The sequence below is a fragment of the Panthera onca genome, chromosome D3 (genome assembly GCF_046562875.1).
Source record: "Panthera onca isolate mPanOnc1 chromosome D3, mPanOnc1 haplotype 2, whole genome shotgun sequence".
Lineage (NCBI taxonomy): Eukaryota > Metazoa > Chordata > Mammalia > Carnivora > Felidae > Panthera > Panthera onca.
Genome location: NC_138350.1, coordinates 26,767,447 through 26,791,081, shown reverse-complemented (window position 1 = coordinate 26,791,081; position 23,635 = coordinate 26,767,447). Strand labels below are relative to the sequence as shown.

General features: G+C 47.9%; 1 protein-coding gene across 1 annotated transcript; it reads right to left on the bottom strand.

Annotated features, from left to right (window-relative positions):
• Positions 1–427: 427 nt before the first annotated feature.
• DGCR6L (DiGeorge syndrome critical region gene 6 like) lies at positions 428–6,688 on the bottom strand. The gene is made up of 5 exons (XM_060612895.3): positions 6,470–6,688; positions 6,225–6,385; positions 2,435–2,535; positions 1,448–1,588; positions 428–983 (listed from the first exon to the last, which is right to left on the bottom strand). Exons 1-5 carry the CDS (start codon positions 6,577–6,579, stop codon positions 900–902), a joined length of 597 nt encoding a protein of 198 aa, XP_060468878.1. The 5' UTR covers positions 6,580–6,688; the 3' UTR covers positions 428–899.
• Positions 6,689–23,635: the final 16,947 nt, after the last annotated feature.

The window sequence follows — 23,635 nt, the reverse complement described above, 5'->3', positions numbered from 1 at the left end:
GTGGGCTTGCTGCTTCCCCACCCTGGACTCTCTTCCCCCTCCCCCCCCCAGACAGGATGCTCCTGGGGTGGGCTTGCTGCTTCCCCACCTTGGACTCTCTCTCCCCCACCCCCCCCCCCCGACACTTGCTGCTCGGTGCCCTTCACCCCAGTTGTCCTAATGACCCATCATGCTCCTAGTGTTGTGACCAGAGCTGACTCATAGCTGCCTCCTCCCTCTAGTCCTCAGCCCCAGAGCAGACTAGATGTAGTCTTAGTGCCCTGGGGGAAAGGTGGTATGGCTGGGCCTGCAGCTCCATGAGGGAGCTCCAGAGGGGGTGCCCCTGGGAGGAACCTCTGTGACATGGGGAGTGGGGGCATCTGCTGGCTCCTCCATAGGCCATGGAGCTACCAGGTGAGGGCCCCAGTCATGGCAGATACCACAGAGCTGTCATATAAGCCACGTGCAGGCCACACTGTGGCACCTTTATTTCTCTGGGCCTCAGAGGGCTTGGGCCTTGGAGCCTCTCCCACTGACTTGGGCTGCATCTGCCAAGGGAAGGGCTGAGACCAGAACAAGCATGAAGCCTGAAGCATGGCAGAGATTGGGTGCGCCCAGTGGAGTGAGAAGGTGCTAGGACCTCCAGCCCTACTGTGCTCAGCTCTGAGGCATCCGATTAGCAGGATGGGCCCACTCTTCCCTTTACCATACCATCCTAGCTTTGGACAAAAGCAAAGGTGGATGGCAGGTGCAGCCAGAGTCCCATCTGGCCTCTCCTCAGAGGGTTGACTCCTCCTGCAGGCAGCTGGGAAGGTGGTGGCCAGGTTCCATTCAGCTTTCTGCTGCCTGTAGCAACTGAGGAACAGGGCTGTCTTCTCAGCTATGATGGGCAGCAGGTAACTGGCAGGGACCCCATCTGGTCATAGAGCTGTCTTCCCCGCCTGGCAGCCCCTCTGCTGCAGCTTCCGGATGAGTTCCAATAGGTTCATCTGCAGTGTCAGCTCCTGAGATGCAGAAGGGCTGCTGTGAGGTCAGCATGACACCTAGACTCTCCTGCACTGGCAAGAGCCCCAGGCAGAAGCCTCCTTTTCCCAAAGGCCCACAGGCAGCTACCAGGGCCTAAGAGTGCCAAGCAATGAACCCATGGGACTGACTTCCAGTGAATCCTGCCCATGGCTTGCCAGAAAGGGGAAAAAGTGGGGATGCCAACCCCAACAAGGCTGCAGTTGTCCAGGCTTGGTGCACACGGAGATGTATGTAGGGAGGAGATGAGGGTCCTGTGAGTAGCAGGCCTGGGGAAGGGGAGGCAGAGGCAGTGGGACTTGCCTTACTAATTTCTCCCTTCTCCCCTCTGTCTACACACCCTGGGCCTGGCTCCCCAGTGACCAATGATAAAACCCCAGAGGGAATTGGACCTTTGGGAACCAGCATCCCCTGGGCTGTGCCAGGGCAGACCTGAGGCACTGACCTGTGGGTTGGTGGTCACATAGAAGCCAGCAACCCCTGCCTTCTCCAGTGTGCTCTGCTGGTCTGCCACCTTCCGGTCTAGCTCTAGGACAATCTTCTGGTCCATTGCCCGCTGCTCCTCACGAATCCGGTGTTCCACTGCCTGCACGGTGAGGGCGGCTCAGGGGGTTAGCCCCCTGCCCATCAATGCCTCGAACATACACTGGTGGCTTGCCACTTCCTTTAGCCCTCCCCCACCCCCCCCACCTTCCCAATCATTCCAAGGCCACTGATGGTGCCCTTATTGCACCAGGTTGCTCCCTCCTCGGCCACACTGAACCCTGGAGAAAAGTTCAGCTGCCTCACCCCAAATGTTCTCCCTTCCAGGACCTCCGGCCAGGTGTCCCTCCTTTGCTGTGCCAGACTTTGCCCAGCAATGACCGCTCAGGACCACCATGAGCTGGCCAGATGCCAGATCCACCTCTGCTTACTATCAAGTTGCCAACCACCTCTGTGCCTTTGCATATGTTCCCTCCCCATTGGGACTGCCAGTCAACCCCAGCTCAGCACCTCTTCCCTGTATGCCCTGGCTTGGGGCCGTCTGGGACCCTGTACAAATCCCTCCATGCACTCCTACCACCCATGGCTTCTCAGTTACATATGGGTCTCTTGGTTGTCCTGAGCAATCTGGGAACAGGACAGGCCTCTGGGGCTGGCCTCATAATCCCACCACTGCCCTTGCACCTCTAAAGCCTTGGGGCACAACGGCCTCCCACTCAGCACCTGCCCTGCACAGGCCCGGCCCACGAGCAGCTGCAGCCCCAGGGAGCAGGGAATCATACGCTTTTACCCAGTTCTGCCACATCCCAACCCCCACAGTGAAGAGCCATACTGGGGGCTCATCAGGTCTCTAGTGGACCACCCAAGCTGAGGCCCAGAGCAGACAGCAGCTCCCATTCCATCCTGGGCCCCCTCCACCATGGCCCAGTCACCCTGCCCACACCCCTACCTCCAGCTCACGCTGCTGAGTTGCCTGGAGCACGGGCAAGTTGTGGGGTCGGCAGGCCTGCTGGGCTTCCTGGTGCTTTTGCCGCAGTGCCTGCCTGAGCACTAGGAGGAGATGAGACCAGAGAAGTCAGGTAGGTGGTGGGAGGTGAGATGGGAGGGGGTCAGGGAACACCTCTTGCCTCAGCACCTGCCCTGGCTGTCCCACCATGGGGCAGCCAGGACAAGGCACAGACATGAAGCCCTGCCTGATGACCCAGCCTGCCCGAAGCCCTGCACTAGCAGCTGGGTGGAGTTCTGGGGGATGCCCAATCCCCTAGCTCACTCAGTCTTTCCCTCAGCCAGGGCAGGGCCATTCTCTAGCAGCGAGGATCGAGGGGACTCGGTGCAAGAATGCAAGAGAGGAGGGTGAGCGAGGGCAGGCTGGTGTAGGGGTGGGGCCAGGGCTATAGCCTGGGGTCAGAAGACCAACAGGAGTGGGAGACTGCGGTCTGGAGGCTTCTAGGTTCAGATGGCCACAGGCCAGCATTCCTGGGTGTGAGCTGCCCATCACCCATGTGATATATACAGAGATGTCCAGGAGACCACCCAGGCAAAGGTCTGGGAAAAGGAGGATGAGGAGTCATTGTGCCAAAGCATGGCATGGTCTCTGCTTCCAGAGGCATGGTTGTGTCACTCCCTCAGAGCTGCCCTTCAGGGTGGGCAGACCTGCCCCACCCCATCCACCACTCCCAGAGGGAGTAGGATGGGCCCAAGGATGAGATGAGCCATTAGAGGTCCTCTGCTGGGGGTGGGGGGGGGGGGGTGTCTATGTTACTTGGAGAGGAGTTCACCAAGGCCACTGAGGAAAGCTCCTACAGTTGCCACTAAATCATACCATAAACATAAGCAAAGTTGTCTAGTCTGATAGGACTGGACTGAGGAGAAAGGTATCATGGGATGGAAAGAAACTAATCACAAAACAGAATATACAAAACTCTACAGCATAGATCCTAGACCCATGTCAAATGGCTAGATCTCTCCTGTAAGGAGGGGTCCTCAGCCATAAGGAAACAAACCCAACACTAGGTCTTAGGCAGATACCTCTTAGCCAGTGGTTTGGCACCTGCTGTGCCCTGAACCTTACCAATCTCCTGTTTCTTGGCATTCTGTGTACACCTCAACAATGGCATTTATCACATTAAATGAGTGTGAAACCAAGAACCACCCTTGAGACACCTGCATACACACAGGGACAAGGAAGATGCTCCCTGGTAAGTGTTTACACCACGTGGAGGCAGGATGGGAGGAAATAAATAGATAAATGCAGGAACACGTTATCTCCTTCACTTTGTTTATCAAACATTGCTGCAAATCTCAGGACAACATCCAGCTTCCACTGGGTGAGACGAGAGCTGTGGCCACTGCCTGGCTTTAGCAGTGACCAAGGAAAGCAATGGCAGCCAATCACCACCACCTGCTGAGTCGGAAGGAAAAGCAGAAAGTCACAGGGTACTCACCCATTGCTGGTGACATCAAAACCTGTCCAAAACTTCTGAAGCACAAGTAGCAAGGTGTCTAGAGGATTATCAAAACATCTTCACTAAAAGGAACCAGGACTCTGGAGTAACTGCTGCCCTCCCTGCCCGCCCCCCTTTATTATTCGGAGTGCTTTATTCACTCCCTGAACTAGTAATCTCTGTGGATAAACAAAGGCCACCAACATGAGAATGAGAACTACTTATTGACAGCAAGAGTAAGTGACCATCACTGCCTGCATTTGGTAGAGACTCAACCACAGGCAGGAGGAGTGGGAAAGCTTTTTGGTGGCCAAAGGGAAAGGTCCATCCTGATGGGAGGCTGCTGAAGCTGGAAACAGACTGAGGCAGGGAAAGACCAGAAAAGATGAGCCTAAACACCTTCCTGTACCAGAAAGCAAGGAAGTGCTCCAAGAATGATGGGGACACATCAAAAGAACACAGGAGCCAGCCCAAGAGCTCTCCCACTGACCATATGTGGCCCAATTTGAGCATTATAAAGAATAATGAGCTATGTACTTTGGATTTTTGACTGTATGCATTTTACGCCTCAATGGAAAGGTTTACAAAGACAACCACTCCAACAGCAGGGAAAACGTAACACCAATTCTATAAAAACTTAAAAACCTGAAGAGAACGCTTCCCAACTCATCCTATGAAGCCAGCCTTACCCTAATAACCCATGCAAAGGCATTATAAAAAACTACAGATCAATGTTCATTATGAACACAGAAGCAAAAATTCTTAACAAGATTTTAGTAAATCAAATCCAACATAGACAAAAAGGATAATACATCCTGACCAACTAGGATTTATCCCAGGAATTAAAAACATCAGTGTAATTCACCATAGTAACCAAAAAGCCGCATGATCATGTCAATAGATCTAGAAAAAGGGATTCAACAAAATCCAATGTCGGTTTCTGAGAGAAATGCTAATTTCTGCCATAAACGTTTAAGTTGCATATCATTGGGTCTGCAACTGCTGTCCAGTTTACAGGAAACAGGGTGGAGAAATGGTTAAATGACAGCATGAGGAAGCAATGTGACAGACCCAGCATGGGGACATTCTCTTCAAAAAGTCAATGCCATAGTAAATGTTTGAGACTATTCCAGGAGCAGAGACCAAAGTAACCAAATGCAATGCATAAACCTACACTGTCCTTACAGAGACAGTTTGTGACAAGTTGGGTAATGCGACTGTGGACTGAAGGTCAGAAGACACCCTGGAATGATTAAATTCTCAGGATGCTGTCCCTGGTCACATTGGAGTGTTCTTGTTCTAGGGCACTGGTTCTCAATCCTGGGCCAAGGTTGACTCCCAATGATGTCTGGAGACATTTTTGGCTGTCACTGGAGGAATATGCCACTGTCATCTAATGGGTAAAAGCCACGGATGCTGCTAAACATCCTGCAATGCACAAGACACTGTCTCACCATTAAGACTTGTTCAGCCACAAATAACAGTGCTGTGTTAGAAAACCCCAGTCTAGAGGAATGCTGAAGACCCAGGGTGAAACCCTATGGTGTTACATATATATTTAGAGGTATTAAGAACTTCGGCAAAATGTTAATTATTGAATCTACCTGGAGGGGATACAGGTATACATTATTCTTCCAACTTTACTAAATATTTTAACCTTTTTTTTTTAAATAAGTTTGGTAAAAATACAATAACAAAGGTAGGAAATCTCATGGGGGCAGGGAGAACTGCCCAGCATACCTTGCAGGAAGGGGCTCCGGAGACCCCCGAGTGGGTACGCCTGGGAGGAGCCAAGGGCTGAGGGTGTGGCTCGAGTGAAGAAGTTTTTGGTTCCAAAGGGTGGCACAGGGCATAGTGCGGGTGAGGGGTCAGGGGTGGTGTGGGGCTCTGCGCCGCTGGAAGGGGAATTGACCCTAAAGCACGGAAGAACTGTCAACACTTTGGAGCATCACCGAAGGTAGTCAGCCGCTACCGCTGACCGCCAGCACCAGGATCCGCCCACGGAATGACCACACAGGAAGGCCTTGGGCCATCTTGCGTGGACGAGGGTGGAGACAAGGCTAAGTCTGGGCAGGGAGTGTCGATGTTATGTTGATGCGGGGTCGTGCAACTGACAAAATTAAACTGCCTTGACCTTTTTGTCACCAAAAAAGCGCTAGCAGTCTCCGCGCGCTTGACCTGGTCAATTTTAGGGTCTTCATCCGAGCGACACCCAGGGAAGGACTCGGCCTACACAGACACCAAGAGCTAAACTCCCGGAGGAGAAGCGTGCGTCGTCCCGCCTCCCCCGCGCACCTCGGTGCTCATTCTGTAGCCGCAGGCGCTGATTGTACAGGCTCTTCTCGGTGAGGTGCTGGATCTCCAGCAGCCCCTGCACGATCTCGAACACGGTGCCGTCAAGAAGCGCCAGAGCCAGGTCGCTGAGCGTGGTGTAGGACAGGCGCTGCTGGAAAGAGCTGCGGGCAGAGGGACGCGGTGAGCGCGGGCGGGACCCAGGGCCGCCTCAGCTGCCCGCTCCGCCCCACCCCGCGGCCGCGCACCTGGGAAGCTCTTTAACTAGGCTCTGTAGTGCAGATAGCAGCTGGTAGTGCCGCTCCTGCTGTCGGGCCCCATCTACCGCCTCTTCGAAGGCGCCACCGTAGCGCTCCATGGTGGTCGCGCCCAGTCAGCCGCCGGCCGGAGCAACCCGCGCCTCCTCTGCGTCAGGTCCGAGTGAGACGCATCCCGCCCATTTTACGACCATCTCGAACGCGGCGCGTCCCGCCCCCTTTTACGACAGTTGAGGTTGGGCGGCCCACCTCCTGCGCCCTCCCGTACGAGGCTCGCTCCGCTCTTACGCAGAGGTTCCTAGGAGGGTCCCTCATTGTCCCCGCCCCTTATCCTGCCATTTGGCCCACGCGACCTAAGGCATAACACCACAGCCTCGAAATCGCGAGATTTCGAAGAAGCCCACCCTGCCCGCCCCGAGTCGGCGCGGACCGAGGCCCCGCCCCACTGGGCTAACTCAGCGAGGGTGTGGGTGTGGTCCAGCGCATGCGCCAGTTGGGATGCCGTGTGGTTGCTGCTGTCGCAACGTGTTTGCTCCTGTTTGCTCCCCGCAAAAGCGCTTGAGTCACTGAGTCCCGAGCTCCACCAATACTCGCGGCGTGACCTTGGGCCATTTTTGTCACCTTCAGGCCTCAGTCTCCTTGTCTTCCACTCATGGGGCGTTTGTCCGGGTTACCTGTCAAGCGAGACCCCTCTCTCCCTCTCTGACACGGGGTCTGGGAGCTCCAGCAGCCGTGGTGCAGGAAGGGTCTGCGCGCTGGAGGAAGGATGGCGGTGAGTCCCTCGCCCTCCCCAGCCCCAACACCTTCGTGGGAGAGCTCTGTTCCCACCCCCTATCTGCCTCCACCAGCGTCGTCAAAGTGTCGAAGAAAACCTGGCCCAATGCTTCAATCCAACATTGAGAATAAAAGTCCTGGAATCCACAATTACACTCTTCATAAGCCACAAAAATATACAAAACAAAGTTTGGATTGCTGAATATCCTGCTGGACTCATGGGGGCAGGGGATTCCCGCCATGGAGAACTAGCATCATGTTTTCTTCATTTCAGTGGGAGAGTATTCAGTGCTGCCAAAAACTGGGAAGAGGCTGCTGTATAGCAAAATGCAAAAGTAGGTAGATTCATGAAGAAGACAACCAGAAAGAAGGCTTGTGTGGCCAACTTGAGCAGACAAATCCAACTGACTATGGATAGAATGCCCAGACTTTGGAGGAGAAACGCATGCTGACGCCCTGGGGGCTATGTAGGATCAGCCCCAAGGAGAGGAGGCAGCTTAACTAGGGCGTTTCCTGGGGTGATTGATTCCTTGAAGAAGACTCCTTAACCAAACTTTGGTCAGGCTCCCTTTAGCTCTCTTTTTAACTAGGCCTCATGCTTGGGCCCTGTCTTAAGCCTGCCTAGTCTAGTTGCAGCAAGAATCCTGGTAAGTCAGTTTAGAGAGAATTCCCTACCTTTGACATCTGATTGTCCTTGAAACCGATCAGATTCCTTGTCCCCTACTCTCCTATTCTCAAGAGGACCCATGTGGCTGGGCTGCAGCAACCAAAGGGAGAGTGCAGCGGGGTACATGTTACAGAGGCTCCTGAGGGATTGTCCTAAGAGCAGTAGGGAGATCTGAAGGTTTGGGGGCACAGACATGATCAGATTTGCCTTTCACAAGCCACTCAGTAGCCACCATGCTGGTGAGATGACAGGGCTTCACCTGGGTCAGGGTCAGGGGAAGGCAACACAGGGAGGTGGGGTTCTAGAGCCATCTGGGGTTGTACTGAAGTCCCCACTTAGTCCTCACAGTTTTCTCCGCGATGTTTCCTCAGTCCTGGCAGGAGTGGCTCTCCCTTCCCCACATATGCTCTGAGTCTGGGGCCAGGAATGAATACAATGAATGAATGACAAGCCACTCAGGCCAGTGCTGTAGAGTATGGAGGACAGGCAAAACCCATAGCTGGAGGTGCACACTGGCACCTTGCACCACACTCCTAGCTGGTGGCAGGAGCAGGAGCTGCGACTTGGGCACTGAGCGGCTGTGAGTGGCTGGAGGAATGGGCTGGTTTAGGCCAGGATGCTGTCACCTCCCTGGAGGTCATGGTTAGAGGGTGATAGCAGCATCTGGGTGAGGGTGCCCACCCAAGTTCTGAAGGAGACCTGGGTGACGGAAAGTGATGGGGATTCAGTCTGGGCCCACCTCTCAGTTCCCCATCTGTGAAGGGTACCTGCATGAAGCCTGGAGTCTAAGATAGGGATTTGTGCTGTGTCATCTGGGTGACCATAAGGCCCCTCTGCCCATACAAGCTCAGTGTATCTGGTTGTTCCAAGTCCTGGGAAGGCCAGGTCGGCAAAGTCTGGCAGACCTGGTTTGGAGGCTGCTCCACAGTCTTGTTCTGCTGCTGGAGCAGGAAGGTCCTCTCTGGCAACCCTACTCTGACCTGCATTAGGGGCCCTTCTCCCCAGTGTGGACATAGACAGTGGGTCACTCAGGCACAGGGACTCCTGGGCTACCTCAGGGTCATCACAAGGGCCCAGTCTGGAGGGAGGTGTTCTGACCGCCAGATCCCCAGGGCTGATGGTTTTGGCACCACTGGGAGCTTTGTCTGCAGGAACAGGGGACTGGCATGTAGCTGGGACATGCAGTGGGGGTACACATCCCCTGTGTATCTGGACTCAGTGGAGCCACATAACACTCACACACTGGATAGTGTCTACCATGGACTTTCACTCTGTAGTCACTATCTGTCCACTCCACTTGACCTCCCAAGCCTAAGAACCTGGCTGGTAGCACTTCGGTGACTGGAGCACACTGGGCTGACTCTTCAATATCAGGCGGGTACGGTTGATTGTATTGTGTGCTGGGGAGCTACAGTCCCTGTCTCTGACTGTGTGCCTGAACAGGCACAGCTGAGTCTGTGGCGTGAGGGGGTGTGTATCTATGTGTGTGGGGCTAAAAGCTTCACTGTGAGGTTTTTATAGGGGTTGGTGCTTGAGTGTTGTGTGTGCTTTGAGTTTTTGTGTGTTAAGTGTCTTATTGTGTACATAGAGACATGGTTCTGCTCTGGTGTCCTGGCACCCTGCACACATCCACATAGGCCATGCAAACAAAGGCATGAACCACAGCTGATGGAAGTCTTGGCAGAACATCTGTGAACCTTCTAGAATGCTGGGGGAGGCCTGTGGAGCCTCTTTTGAGGTCACTTTTTACTCACAACCTGACTCCTGAGGAGCTCTGCTGAGGTGTGGGCTCCTTAATGGGCTTCTCAGTGATGGGGCATACCACAGCCCCTGATGCAGTTCTGGCCCTTTTGTTTCTTTGTCATCCTTTTTGGTGTGTGAGGCAAGGACAAACACATGATGGGTTTGTCAGTGTGCGCTGCAGATATCTATGAAGTTAGTACATGAAGTCAGGTCATGTTATTATGGAGGCTGAAAAGTCCCATGATTGGCCATCTGCAAGCTGGAGACCCAGAAAAGCTGATGGTGTAATTTGGTGTGAGTCTGAAGGCCTGAGAACAGGGGAGCCAATGATAAAAATCCCAGTCTGAGAGCAGGAGATGTGATGAGATGTTCCAGCTCAGACAGCAAGGCAAAGAAAAAGGGTTGAATTCTTCCTTCCTCTGCTTTCTGTTGTTTCTATTCAGGCCCTCAGTGGGTTGGATGATGCCCACACACAGGGTGGGGACAATATGCTTTGGAAGCCACTGATTCAGTGGAAATGCTGCTCTGACCTGGAAATTTCTTTACAGACATACCCAGAAATAATGTTTAATATAGACTCCCGATGATTAGTCAGGCTGACACATAAAATTAACCATCCTAAGCCCACCCCTTGTCAATTTGGCACCCATATACATCTTTAAGCCATAAATAAATGCCAAATAAGGACAGTAACAAGGTCATGATTCTGTCTAGCATGATACAACCTTTGTAAGACCAAAAAGGCACTAACTCCTTCCCTAGAAGAGGAGGGAAGTCCTTGAGTGATGTTTACTTTTCTCCTTGAAACCATGTAACTTAAACACTATGATGTAGAATTGGCCATACTTAAATCCTATAACAAAAATTGGTACATCTTATGTTACATGATAATAATGTAAGGGAGGAAAGAAAACAAAGACAGACACAAATGTATTCATAGTAAAATAAGGAGGAAATATTCATGACTATTATAGTCCTCATATAACTGATCATGTGGTCGTAGCTAGTATTTATAGTTACCTTCTTCCACTACTCCTCTGTATCCCTGTGCCTTTACCAAGCGCTTCAGCTAATTTTTGTTCTTTACCTGGTGGGTAAACCTAACCCTTTATTCCCGAAGGGTCTGGGCCATTAATAATCCTGCCTATTAATTGGGTCATTATAGTTTTACATTAACCTTGATCACAAGGCATGGTAACACTAGGAGAGGCCCTAAGGGATCTCCTGTATATTCTTCCTTACTTCCATTGTGGAGTAGTAGTCCAATTTGCCCTTGGTAGTCAGGGTAAATCACCCCAACCAGCCTTCTTTGCTTATTGATTCAGAGGCATGAAGAGACCAAAGTGGCTGAGTGGCAGTCTTAACCTCCAGTTCAATAGAATCATTGTGTCTCCTAGTGGAAGCCTTTCTCCCTCTGTGTTTCAAGACCTTCAGGCCAGCAAAGCATGAGGTTGTGGGAGTAGGAATCAGAAATTTTGCTAGTGGGTGACTAAGGTAATGGGAGTGGTGCTATTTCAGTTTACATCCCTCAGTTCCTGGACCTATGGCTTCTGGCTATTGGAAAAATAGCACCATGCATTGGATGCTGATTCAGAGAGTATACAATCTTCTGGAGAATCTTGCCTCAGCCCTGCAAGATACTGCCACTTAGGTGACACTGTAATTGAGTCTTCAAAAGTCTATTCTATCATTCTGTCCAGGCGCCTGGGTGGTTCAGTCAGTTAAGCATCTGATTAAGTGTCCGACTCTTGATTTCGGCTCAGGTCATGATCTCACAGTTGTGAGACTGAGCCCTGCATCAGGCCCTGTACTGGGCATTGAACCTGCTTAAGATTCTCTCTCTCTCCCTCTCTCTCCCTCTCTCTCTATCAAGAAAAAAAAATTCTGTGAAGCTAGTTGTTTCAGGATGATGGGATACATGGTAAGATCAGTGAATTCCATGAGCATGGACTCATTGCTGTAGTTCTTTTGCTGTAAAGTGAGTTTCTTTTTTTTTTTTTATTTAAAAAAATTTTTTTAACGTTTATTTATTTTTGAGACAGGGAGAGACAGCATGAACAGGGGAGGGTCAGAGAGAGAGAGGGAGACACAGAATCTGAAACAGGCTCCAGGCTCTGAGCTGTCAGCACAGAGCCCGGCACGGGGCTCGAACTCACAGACCGCGAGATCATGACCTGAGCCGAAGTCGGATGCTTAACCGACTGAGCCACCCAGGCGCCCCTATAAAGTGAGTTTCTTAATCAGAAGCAATGCTGTGTAGAATACATGACAGTGGATAAGACATTCTGTAATTCCACGGATGGTAATTTTGGCAGAAGCATTGTGTGCAGGGAAGGCAATCTGTATCCAGAGTAAGTGTCTATTCCAGTAAGGACTAGACAGTACCCCTTCTACGGTAGAAGGAGTCCAGTGGAATCAATCTGCCTCCAGGTAGCTGGACATTACTCCTGTATAGTGGTGCAATATTGGCATTCCATGTTGGCCTCAGCTGCTGGCAGATTGGGCACTCAGTGATGACCATCTCCAAGTCAGTTTGGTGAGAAGTCCATTTTGCTGAATCTATATGTAACCTTCACCCCTGCCACCATGGCCACTTTGTTCATGAGTCCATTGGTCAGTGACAGGGGTGGCTGGGCAAAGAGGCTGACTGGTATCCAGAGAATGGATCATCCTATCCACTTGATGATTGAAATCCTCCTCTGCTGAGGTCACCCTTTTGTGAGCGTTCACATTGGACACACGTTTCTTCTCCTTCCCCTTCTTCTCCTTCTCCTTCTTTTGCTTATTCAGGAAGGTCTGTCCACACACCTCTTTCCCCAAGTTTGTTACCAATTTTTCAGTCATGTTCCTTCCAAGTCCCTGACCATCCAGCCAAGCCTATGAATTGGTAATGGCACATCTGGCCATTTCTCTTTCTGAGCAAAGTGCACAACCAGGTGCTCTGCTAGGAGTTCCACACACTCGAAGGGTTTCCTTTCACCATTGTCTTTCAGGGATGCCCCAGACAGGACCTTTCGTGCTCTTGCTGTCCATTTTCAGGTGGTCATGCAGACCCATCTGTAAACCAGGCCCACATCTTCTCTTTCTCTGTCATAGGAAACTCCCCATGTTAGGCCATAGGTGCAGGCTGGGAGAGAAGGCAGTGTAGCAGGAGTGGGAACCATGGGCATTTGGGCCACTTCTTCATGTAACTTACTTGTCTTCAGGGCCTGATCAGGCCCAATGACATCATCCATTTGATGATGAAGTGCTGCTGTGCATGCCCGGTGTTGTGGCTTGGTGGGTCAGATGGCACCCAGTTCATGATGGGCAGCTCAGGTGATGGGCAGATCATGGTAATTTGGTGGCCATAGTTCAGTGTTCAGTCTCTCCTAAGACTCAGTAGTGGGCTAAGAGCTGTTTCTCAAAAGGAGTGTAATTATCTGTAGATGATGGCAGGCCTTACTCCCAAATCCCGAAGGCTTGCACTGTAGTTCACCAATAGGGGCCTGCCAAAGGCTGCAAACAGCACCTCTGCCATTGACCCTTCAAGCACACTTGGATCTGCATGGGCACTGGAATCAGAGGTGAACACACCTTAAGTGATAGTCACTGTACCTCCTGAAGCTCTTTGGGTGACTGCCAGCCTCAAGGCATAGTCTCCTTGTTCTGGCCAGCCCATGCATGGCCATGGTCCTGTGGGGAAGCTGCCAACCTCCCCAGAACCTCTCTTTGTCTCTCCCCTTTAATAGCATTCCTTTTGGATACTCTTTGGGATGCCCACCCATGAAATTCTAGTCCAGGTAGATGGGTGCAGTAGAGCATTCTGAGTCAGGGCAACTGGGCTGGAATGGTGTCCACTGGGCATGCCAGTGGCTCCAGGTATGTGGGGCAGGTTGGGTCTGGGGAGGAGGGTGACACTTAATGCCACTGTAGTTAAGGTTAAAATGATTAAAAATCTAAATGTAATGTGATGGGCATTTTACTACCTTTTTTTTTAAGGGACTTGTTAACATGCAGAAAAAAAAAAATGTCCCAATGGCTTCAAGTGTAAATATATTAGGTCAAAGGAATGAATCACTGATATATGATAAAGCATAGATGAGTCTCAAAAACATGATACTGAGTGTAAGAAGCCAGACATAAAGGCCACATAATGTATGGTTTCATTTTCATGAAATATCCAGAATACAGAGATGCAGATAAATCCATAGATCCAGATAAAAAAGCAGATTGGTGGTTGCCAGGGTCTGGGGAGAGGGTGGAATGGAAAGAAACTATTTAATGGGAAGGAATGTCTTTTTTAGGGCAATGAAATATTCTGGAATTAGGCAGTGGTGACATTTACATAACTTTGTGAATAGAGTATAAATCACTGAATTGTTCATTCTTATAAGGGTGAATTTCATGGTACATGAATTATATCTCAATTAAAAAATTATATGATAAATACATACATATATATTTTTTTAAGAGTTAACATGGGGAACAGTATGATTCTCTGAGCGCTTTGTTTGGTTCCCCCACTACTGAGATAAAGGAAGACCTTCCAAATGAGAACAAGCACCATGTAGTCAGAGCTTGCTCTACATGGCGAGGGAATCAGCCACCAGCAGTTGCAGAGACTCCAAGGCAGGTGGAGGAGTGGGAGAAGTTTCTGGTGGAAACAAAAGGAAGACACGTCCTGATGGGAGGGTCAGGCTGACTCAAGGTCAGACAAGATTGGTGAGGGGGAGAAAATTTGGCTTTCTTCCATTTTCTATTTTGGAAGCTTTTTGAGGAAAAGGGACATTGAGGGGAAAATGTCAGATATTGATCAGGTCCTGATTGCTTGGGTCCAGTTGTGGAGGCTGTGGTTTGTCCTTCCAGGCTGGGTCTTGCAGCTCTCAGGGCAGGGCTTCACTGGTTGGAGCAAGCAAGCTCCCGGGATTCTGAGGGGATTTAGAAAATTCTGTGGGACAAATGGAATATTACTCAGCCACAAAAAGAATGAAAATTTGCCTTTGCAACAACATGGATGGACCTTGAGGGCATTATGCTAAGTGAAATAAGTCAGACAGAAACAGAAACATATGATCTTACTATATGTGGAATCTAGGGAAAAAACACAAACAAGCTCAGAGATACGGAGAACAGAATGGTGGTTACTTGAGGAGGGAATGGAGGGCCTGAGGGGGGCCAAATGGGTGAAGGGAGTCAAAAGGTACAAGTTAACAGTTATAAAATGAATGCCATGGGGATGCACAGCATGGTGACTATAGTTGATCATATCATACTACATATTTGAAAGTAGCTAGGAGTGTGGATCTTGAAAGTTCTCATCACAAGAAAACATTTTTCTAACTATGTATGGTGACAGATATTAACTGGACCGTGGTGATCATTTTGCAAGATATACAAATATCAAATCATTACGTTGTACACCTATAACTAATATACATTGTTATGCCAATTGTATTTCAATATTTAAAAATTTTGTGGACCGAAACCCATGCTTCATCATTTTTTTTTTTTAATTATTTTTTTTTTAAATTTTATTTAAATCTAAGTTAACATAGTGCACTAATGATTTCAGGAGTAGAATTTCATGCTTCATCATTTTAAGTCAACCAGACACTCTTCTTGGGTAGAGTAGAAACTTCAGTGTTTTTACAACAACTACAATTAGCCAGAAAAAAAAAAAAACAGTAATAATTACGATAATGATGAATAATAGTAACATCAATAGTAGCAATCATTATTCCTAAAAATCTCAGGATTTTCATTTTCTATTCCAGCAAACCCCTTCAATAACTTATCTTCATAGATACTATTTTCCCTCCTGACCCCTCCGTGTGTACAGCCTCCTCCCAGTTAGTATTTCCCAGCAAGGGGTGTCCTCCTCAGCTACCCCGCCTGCAGGGGCTGGTCCGTGTCCCAGAGTGAGACTTGGAAACATTCCCCAGAAGGTGCCTCCGAAGACTGGACCCCAAGAGGGACGGCAGCCTAGCTAGGGACCCCCTTCCAAGGGCTCAAGGCGGCCCGTGCTGGTCCCTGACTATAAATGGGGACTTGGAAAATTTTCTGAGCTACACCTCCAATGAGTGAAGCCCATGCAGGACGCGATCCAGTCTGTGAACCACCCACGCCTCCTTTTGCTGGTCGACCCTTAAGCGCCACGTTAGCCAGCCGCTTGGGAGGATGGCGGGAAGGACGCTGCTCCCCGGCCCCCCAACCCTCCCGGGATTTCGGTCCGATCTCTGGGATCGCTCCCCATGGGCTCGGGAGGCCACTGGAAGGATCCTGCCCTTGTTTGTGGCCACTCTCTGGGCTTTGCCTCCGCACTTAATTCCTAGCGCTTTTCAAGTTGAGCTCTGGGATAAAACGATATAAAAGGGGCCGCCAGGTGGCGTAGTACCACCCTCGCTGACCGCACCAGGACGGATTTGGGTCACGAAGCAGGAGGGCGCATCCCCCCGCCTCGTGGGCCTGGCCTGGCCTTGTCGCGGTCCGTCAGGGTGAGATGACGGAGGACTGGGAGGCCCAGGAGAGCCTTTCGCAGGCCTCCTCGCATCCGCCGTCCTGTCCAGGCCACAGCTCCGGAGAAGGGACTTGGAATATGTGGGGGCGTTCCGAAGGCCGCGTTCCACACAGACAGGCACCTGGAATGAAGGGCCCCTACCTAGACTTAACCCATGGGGCTCAAGCTGGTCTCCACTTCCAGAGCGGAACTCGGAAAAGCTGATGGGAAAGTCCAGCAACCGATACCCACGCAGGGCCGATTCCAGGCCCGGACACACACCTTCCCGGGCCATCTGTGCGGGAATAGCAGGTCCGTGTCTCTGGAGTGGAACTCGGGAAATCTTGGAGGCACCTCCGATCACCGGACCCCACGAAGGAATTGAGCCCAGCCAGAGCCCCGTTCTGTCCCTCACAGACGGCTCGTGCCGGCCTACCATTTTGAATGGGGGCTTGGAAAACAATTTCAGGAGGCGCTGCTGACAGCTGGGACACACGCGGGCTGATGTCTGACCCTGCGATGTGCAAGCCTGTCCTCCCATTATGACCCAGTCCCACCTCGGGCGGGAGTGGGAAAAAACGGATAGCACAAAGACCCGATGGCGGAGCCACGTGTGTGAAAGTGCCTGGGCGCCGAACACTTTTTTCCCGTTACACCATAGCGACTTTGGTTGGTTCCCGCGTGTGAAGGGGCACCCTCAGGTTGTGGTCCACACCTGGCAGGACAGCGACGGTCACTCCTCAAAACGCTGCCTGTTTATTTTCCAGCAAATGGATAGGCGTCAATTCTCCGACTCCCAGTGGGACCCGGCAGATTGCCGCAGGTGCCACAGGCCTCCTGGAGTTCTGCCTGGCGCACAGAGGCCAAACACCACACTTGCAGATTTCGCCTGAAGGCCGGTGGAAAAGTATATAAAAGTGGCCACCAGATGGCGCCATAGAACAGTTATTAGCCTTCGAGGGGACGACACAGTCTAGGCGCTGGAGAGGGTGCACCTTGGCAGTCTAATAGGGTAATTTCCTCCCAGCCCACCTCGCAAGGCATCTGTCCTCCTGGGGGTGGGAAGTAGGCGTCCAGGGCGTCCCGGGGCCTCCTCCTGAGAGCTGCTGGCCGGCAAGGCATGACACTGCTGCGCACTGGGTTCTTGGAACATTTCCCTGAGAGGCTGGCGGCCAGGGTGCGCTGTGTGGGCTTCCCCAGAGCAGCCCAGGCGGTTCTGGTCTCCAGGGAGACTTGGTCAGTTCTGAGGGGGCTCAGCGGGACAAGGACTGGGAAACTGAAACCGTGAAAGTACCCCAAGAGAACATGGATGAATCATTGTTATTTACAATTTTGGAGTGGGGAAGTTCTTTCTAAAGCATAACACAAAGCCCAGAAGCCATTAGGCAAATGATCAATAAACTTGACCTCACAACGTTTATACAAAATGGATCTTTGCACAAAGCCCAAACAAAGTCAAATGGCAACAAACAGATTTGGGGAACATTTGTGCAAACACATGTAGAATATGATATTGATTTCAACATTACTTAATATAGCAGGAAATTGAGGGGAAATGATTGCTGTTAAGAAGGACCAGCTTAAATAAATTCTAGTACATCAATGCCATGATGTACTAGATGTATTTTACTTTATTTTGATTTTTGCTTTTTAATTGAGATAGATCCGGGGGCCCCTTGTTGGCTCAGTTGGTTAAGCATTTGACTCTTGATCTTAGCTCAGGTCATGAGCTCAGGTTGGTGGGGAGCCCTGTGCACTATCAGTGTAGAGCCTGCTTGGGATACTCTCTCTCTCCCTCTCTCTCTGCCCTGCCCTGATTCTCACTCTCTCAAAATAAATAAATAAACTTAAAATAAATGAGGTAGATCTACAGGTACTGACATGGAAAGAGGTTGATGATGAGCTGATAATGAAAATAGAAAGTTTCAGAGCTTCTCTTGGAAAAAAAAAATGCACATTAAATAAATACCCCCATGTAAAGGCAATGGAACTAGAATAGCTAAAGCAATTTAGGATAAAATCTCCCCTATTTTAACAGTTATTACATAGCTAGTAAATTATGTGTGGTACTGGCGGAGGGATAGGCATGTTGATCAATGGCAATGAATAGGAACCCAAACAAATATGCTGAACTGAGTTTTGGCAAACATGCCCAAGTAATTAATGGGATGAAAGATGGTGTCTCCATCAAATGGAAGTAGGGCAAGTGGACATCAGGGCAAAATTAAACTATACTAAAAGCCTAAAACTCACACCCCATACAATCAATCGTTAACTCTAAATGGATCACACACTTATTTGTAGAATGTAAAACATTAGGAAAAAAAGTCTATGAGAAAAGTCGGGGGTCTAGGGTTGGCAAAGAGATTTTAGACTTGACACCAAAAGTGCGATCCATAAAAAGAAATGGATGAACTGAAATTTATTAAAATTAACAACCTAGGCTCTGTGAAAGACCATTTTAAGAAGATGAAACAACAAAATACATCCTGAAAGGAAGTATTTACAAACCACACACTCAGCCAAGGCCAGGTGTCTGAAGCTACAAAACTCTCTAAATGCAGTGGTGAAAAACAAATGGTCTGATTACAAAATCTGCAAAAGACATGAAGAGGCATGTCATTGAATTTTAAATCCACCAATTCCATGTACACAGGAGCTTGACCTCTCAGATAACCTATCACTAAAGGCCTGTAGTCAAATTAAATAATCATCTTGCGATTAAAAATTTCTTGAACAACAATTGTTGGTGAGGATGTGGAGAAAAAGTAACCCTCTTGCATTGTTGGTGGGAATGCAAACTGGTGCAGCCACCGTGGAGAACAGTATGGAGGATCATCAGAAAGGTGAGAATAGAAATACCCTACAATCCAGTAATCGTACCACTGGATATTTACCCAAAGAACACAAAAACACTAATTCGAAGGCATACACGGACCCTTGTGTTTATAGCAGCATTATTTACAGTAGCCAAATTATGGCCCAAGTGTCCATCGATACAAGAATGGATAAAGATGTAGTATATGTATACAATGGAATATTATTCAGTCATAGAAAACTGTGGGCTTAGAAGCTTAAAAATTCCCTGGGCTTGCACCAGTGGGTTAACAAGGCATAAAGAATTATAAAACCATAGGATTTGAGTGGAAGTTCTTTGTCACTGCATTTCTTGTGTGATTGTTAGGGAAAACTTCTGTTCCTGCTCCTGAGATAATAATGGCCATATTAAGAGGAAAACAAATGAACAAAGGAAGGTAGATCCTATTTCCCCTGGAGCTGAAGGTTTACAGCACTCTACGATCAGTAGATTTGGTGGGAGCATGGGTTTTGTGCTAGTCTATGGCTGCGGCTTGCTGTGCTGATTCTCAGGTGGACTTGTCCTAGTGATGATGCATTTGCAGGGCACAGGGGTGTGAGACTTGGTGTAAATGGCTCCAGCCTCCACTCCATGGTGCTGTTTTGCTCACTGAAGTCTGCCAGTGCTGATGGGAGGGAGGGGAAAGGAGACATTAGCCATTCATATAGAAATCCTCTCTGGCAAAGTCACTTCCCATTGAGATAAAATTCACACACAAGTCACACTAGATGGTGTGCAATTCTGCTTTTTAGTGTATTCACAAAATAGTGCCAAGTTACCACAATAAATTCTAGATGCTTTACATCATGTCCCCAATGAAATTCCATACTCATTAGCAGACAATCTTCATTTCCCCTAATCCCTAAGTCCCCAGCTAATTTATCTTCTATTTCTACTGATATGTTTATTATGAACATTTAATATAAATGGAATAATTCCATGTATGACCTTTGTTGTCTGGCTCCTTCACTTGGTATGATGTTTTCAAAGTCAACCCATGCTGTAGCATAGATCAGCACTTCATTTCTTCTATTATTGCTGAACAATCTTTCATTGTATAGATACAAGACAGTTTATTCATTCCTCAGTTGATGGATGTTTGTTGTTACTACTTGGGGGTTATTATGAATAATGCTACTGTGAACATTTATATATAAGTTTTTGTGTGGATATGTCTTTCATTTGTTTTGGCTGTAAAATTAGGAGTGGAATTGCTGGGTAATAAGGTAAGTCCCTGTGTCACTATTTGAATAGCTGCAAGACTGTTTTCCAGAGTGACTACCACTTTCCATTCTTGCCAGCCATGTGTGAGGCTTCAAATTTCTCTGTCATTTCACTGGCAATCACCTATCTGTCTTTATGGCTATAGCTATCTTGTGTCTATGAAAGGATATACTGTGGTTTTGATTTGTAGTTTTTTAAAAATTTTTTAAAAATGTTTTATTTATTTTTGAGACAGAGAGAGACAGAGCATGAGCAGGGGAGGGGCAGAGAGAGAGGGAGACACAGAATCCAAAGCAAGCTCCAGGCTCTGAGCTGTCAGCACAGAGCCCAATGCGAGGCTTGAACTCACAAACCACGAGATCATGACCTGAGCTGAAGTCACAAAGGCGCCCCTTGATTTCTAGCTTTTTGATGGCTAGTGATGTTGGACACCTTTTCATGTGCTTAATGGTCATCTGAAAAGCCTCTTTAGAGAATATTCTTTTGAAATCATTTGTCCATTTTAAAATTGAGTTCTTTGTCTTTTTATAACTGAGTTGTAATATATGCTAACTATGTTTCTCATTATATATATGAATTGCAAAATTTTCTCTATAATGTGGGTTGTCTTTTTACTTTTTTTATTTTACTTTTGAGAGAGAGACAGAGTGTGAGCTGGGGAGAGGCAGAGAGAGTGGGAGACACAGAATCCGAAGTAGGCTCCAGGTTCTGGGCTGTCAGCCCAGAGCCCGATGCAGGGCTTGAACTCAGGAACCATGAGATCATGGCCTGAGCCGAAGTCGGACACTTAACCAACTGAGCCACCCAGGCACCCTGTCTTTTTATTTTCTTAATGGTGTCCTTTGAGTCACTAAAATTTTACATTTTAGTGAGGTCTAATTTATACATATTGGAGTCTTACTAGTTGGAAGTTATTTAAACATTATAACACATAAACCACAATTTCTTTATCCATTCATCAGTTGATGGACATTTAGGCTCTTTCCATAATTTAGCTATTGCTGAGAGTGCTGCTATAAACATTGGGGTACAAGTGCCCCTATGCATCAGCACTCCTGTATCCCTTGGGTAAATTCCTAGCAGTGTTATTCCTGGGTCATAGGGTAGATCTATCTTTAATTTTTTGAGGAACCTCCACACTGTTTTCCAGAGTGGCTGCACCTGTTTGCATTCCCACCAACAGTGCAAGAGGATTCCCATTTCCCCACACCCTCTCCAGCACCTATAGTCTCCGGATGTGTTCACTTTAGCCATTCTGACTGTTGTGAGGTGGTATCTCAGTGTGGTTTTGATTTGTATTTCCCTGATGAGGAGTGACGTTGAGCATCTTTTCATGTGTCTGTTGGCCATCTGGATGTCTTCTTTGGAAAAGTGTCTATTCATGTCTTCTGCCCATTTCTTCACTGGATTATTTGTTTTTCGGGTGTGGAGTTTGGTGAGTTCTTTATAGATTTTGGAAACTAGCCCTTTGTCTGATATGTCATTTGCAAATATCTTTTCCATTACGTTGGTTGCCTTTTAGTTTTGTTGATTGTTTCCTTTGCAGTGTAGAAGATTTCATCTTGATGAGGTCCCAATAGTTCATTTTTGCTTTTAATTCCCTTGCCTTTGGAGATGTGTCAAGTAAGAAATTGCTGTGGCTGAGTTCAGAGTGGTTTTTTCCTGCTTTCTCTTCTAGGGTTTTGATGGTTTCCTTTCTCACATTCAGGTCCTTTATCCGTTTTGAGTTTATTTTTGTGAATGGTGTAAGACAGTTCTCTAGTTTCATTCTTCTGCATGTTGCTGTCCAGTTCTCCCAGCACCATTTGTTAAAGAGACTGTCTTTTTTCCATTGGATATTCTTTCCTGCTTTGTCAAAGATGAGTTGGCCATACATTTGTGGGTCCAATTCTGGAGTCTATTCTATTCCATTCATCTATGTGTCTGTTTTCGTGCCAATACCATGCTGTCTTGATGATTACAGCTTTGTAGTAGAGGCTAAAGTCTGAGATTGTGATGCCTCCCACTTTGGTTTTCTTCTTCAATATTACTTTGGTTATTCGGGGTCTTTTGTGGTTCCATACAAATTTTAGGATTGCTTGTTCTAGCTTGGAGAAGAATGCTGGTGCAATTTTGATTGGAATTGCATTGAATATGTAGATTGCTTTGGGTAGTATTGACATTTTAACAATTTTATTCTTCCAATCCATGAGCATGGAATGTTTTCCATTTCTTTGTATCATCTTCAATTTCCTTCATAAGCTTTCTATAGTTTTCAGCATACAGATCTTTGACATCTTTGGTTAGGTTTATTCCTATGTATTTTATGATTCTTGGTGCAATTGTGAATGAGATCAGTTTCTTTCTTTGTCTTTCTGTTGCTTCATTATTAGTGTATAACAATGCAACTGATTTCTGTACATTAATTTTGTGTCCTGCGACTTTGCTGAATTCATGTATCAGTTCTAGCAGACTTTTGGTGGAGTCTATTGGGTTTTCCATGTATAATATCATGTCATCTGCAAGAAGTGAAAGCTTGACTTCATCTTTGCCAATTTTGATGTCTTTGATTTCCTTTTGTTGTCTGATTGCTGATGCTAGCACTTCCAACACTATGTTAAACAACAGAGGTGAGAGTGGACATCCCTGTGGTGTTCCTGATCTCAGGGGGAAAGCTCTCAGTTTTTCCCCATTGAGGATGATATTAGCTGTGGGCTTTTCATAAATGGCTTTTATGAGTTTAAGTACGTTCCTTCTGTCCCGACTTTCTCGAGGGTTTTTATTAAGAAAAGATGCTGAATTGTGTCAAATAATTTTTCTGTGTCAATTGACAGGATCATATGGTTCGTACCTTTTCTTTTATTAATGTGATGTATCCCATTGATTGATTTGCGAATGTTGAACCAGCCCTGCAGCCCAGGAATGAATCCCACTTTATCATGGTGAATAATTATTTTTATAGGCTGTTGAATTCGATATGCTAGTATCTTGTTGAGAATTTTTGCATCCATATTCATCAGGGATATTGGCCTGTAGTTCTCTTTGTCTGCTGAGTCTCTGTCTGGTTTGGGAATCAAAGTGATGCTGGCTTCATAGAATGAGTCTGGAAGCTTTCCTTCCCTTTCTATATTTTGGGACAGCTTGAGAAGAATAGGTATTTTCTCTGCTTTAAATGTCTGGTAGAATTCCCCAGGGAAGCCATCTGGTCCTGGACTCTTATTTGTTGGGAGATTTTTGATAACTGATTCAATTTCTTCGCTGGTTATGGGTCTGTTCAAGTTTTCTATTTCTTCCTGTTTGAGTTTTGGAAGTGTGTGGGTGCTTAGGAGTTTGTCCATTTCTTCCAGGTTGTCCCATTTGTGGGCATATAATTTTTCATAGTATTCCCTGATGATTGCTTGTATTTCTGAGGGAATGGTTGTAATACTGCCATTT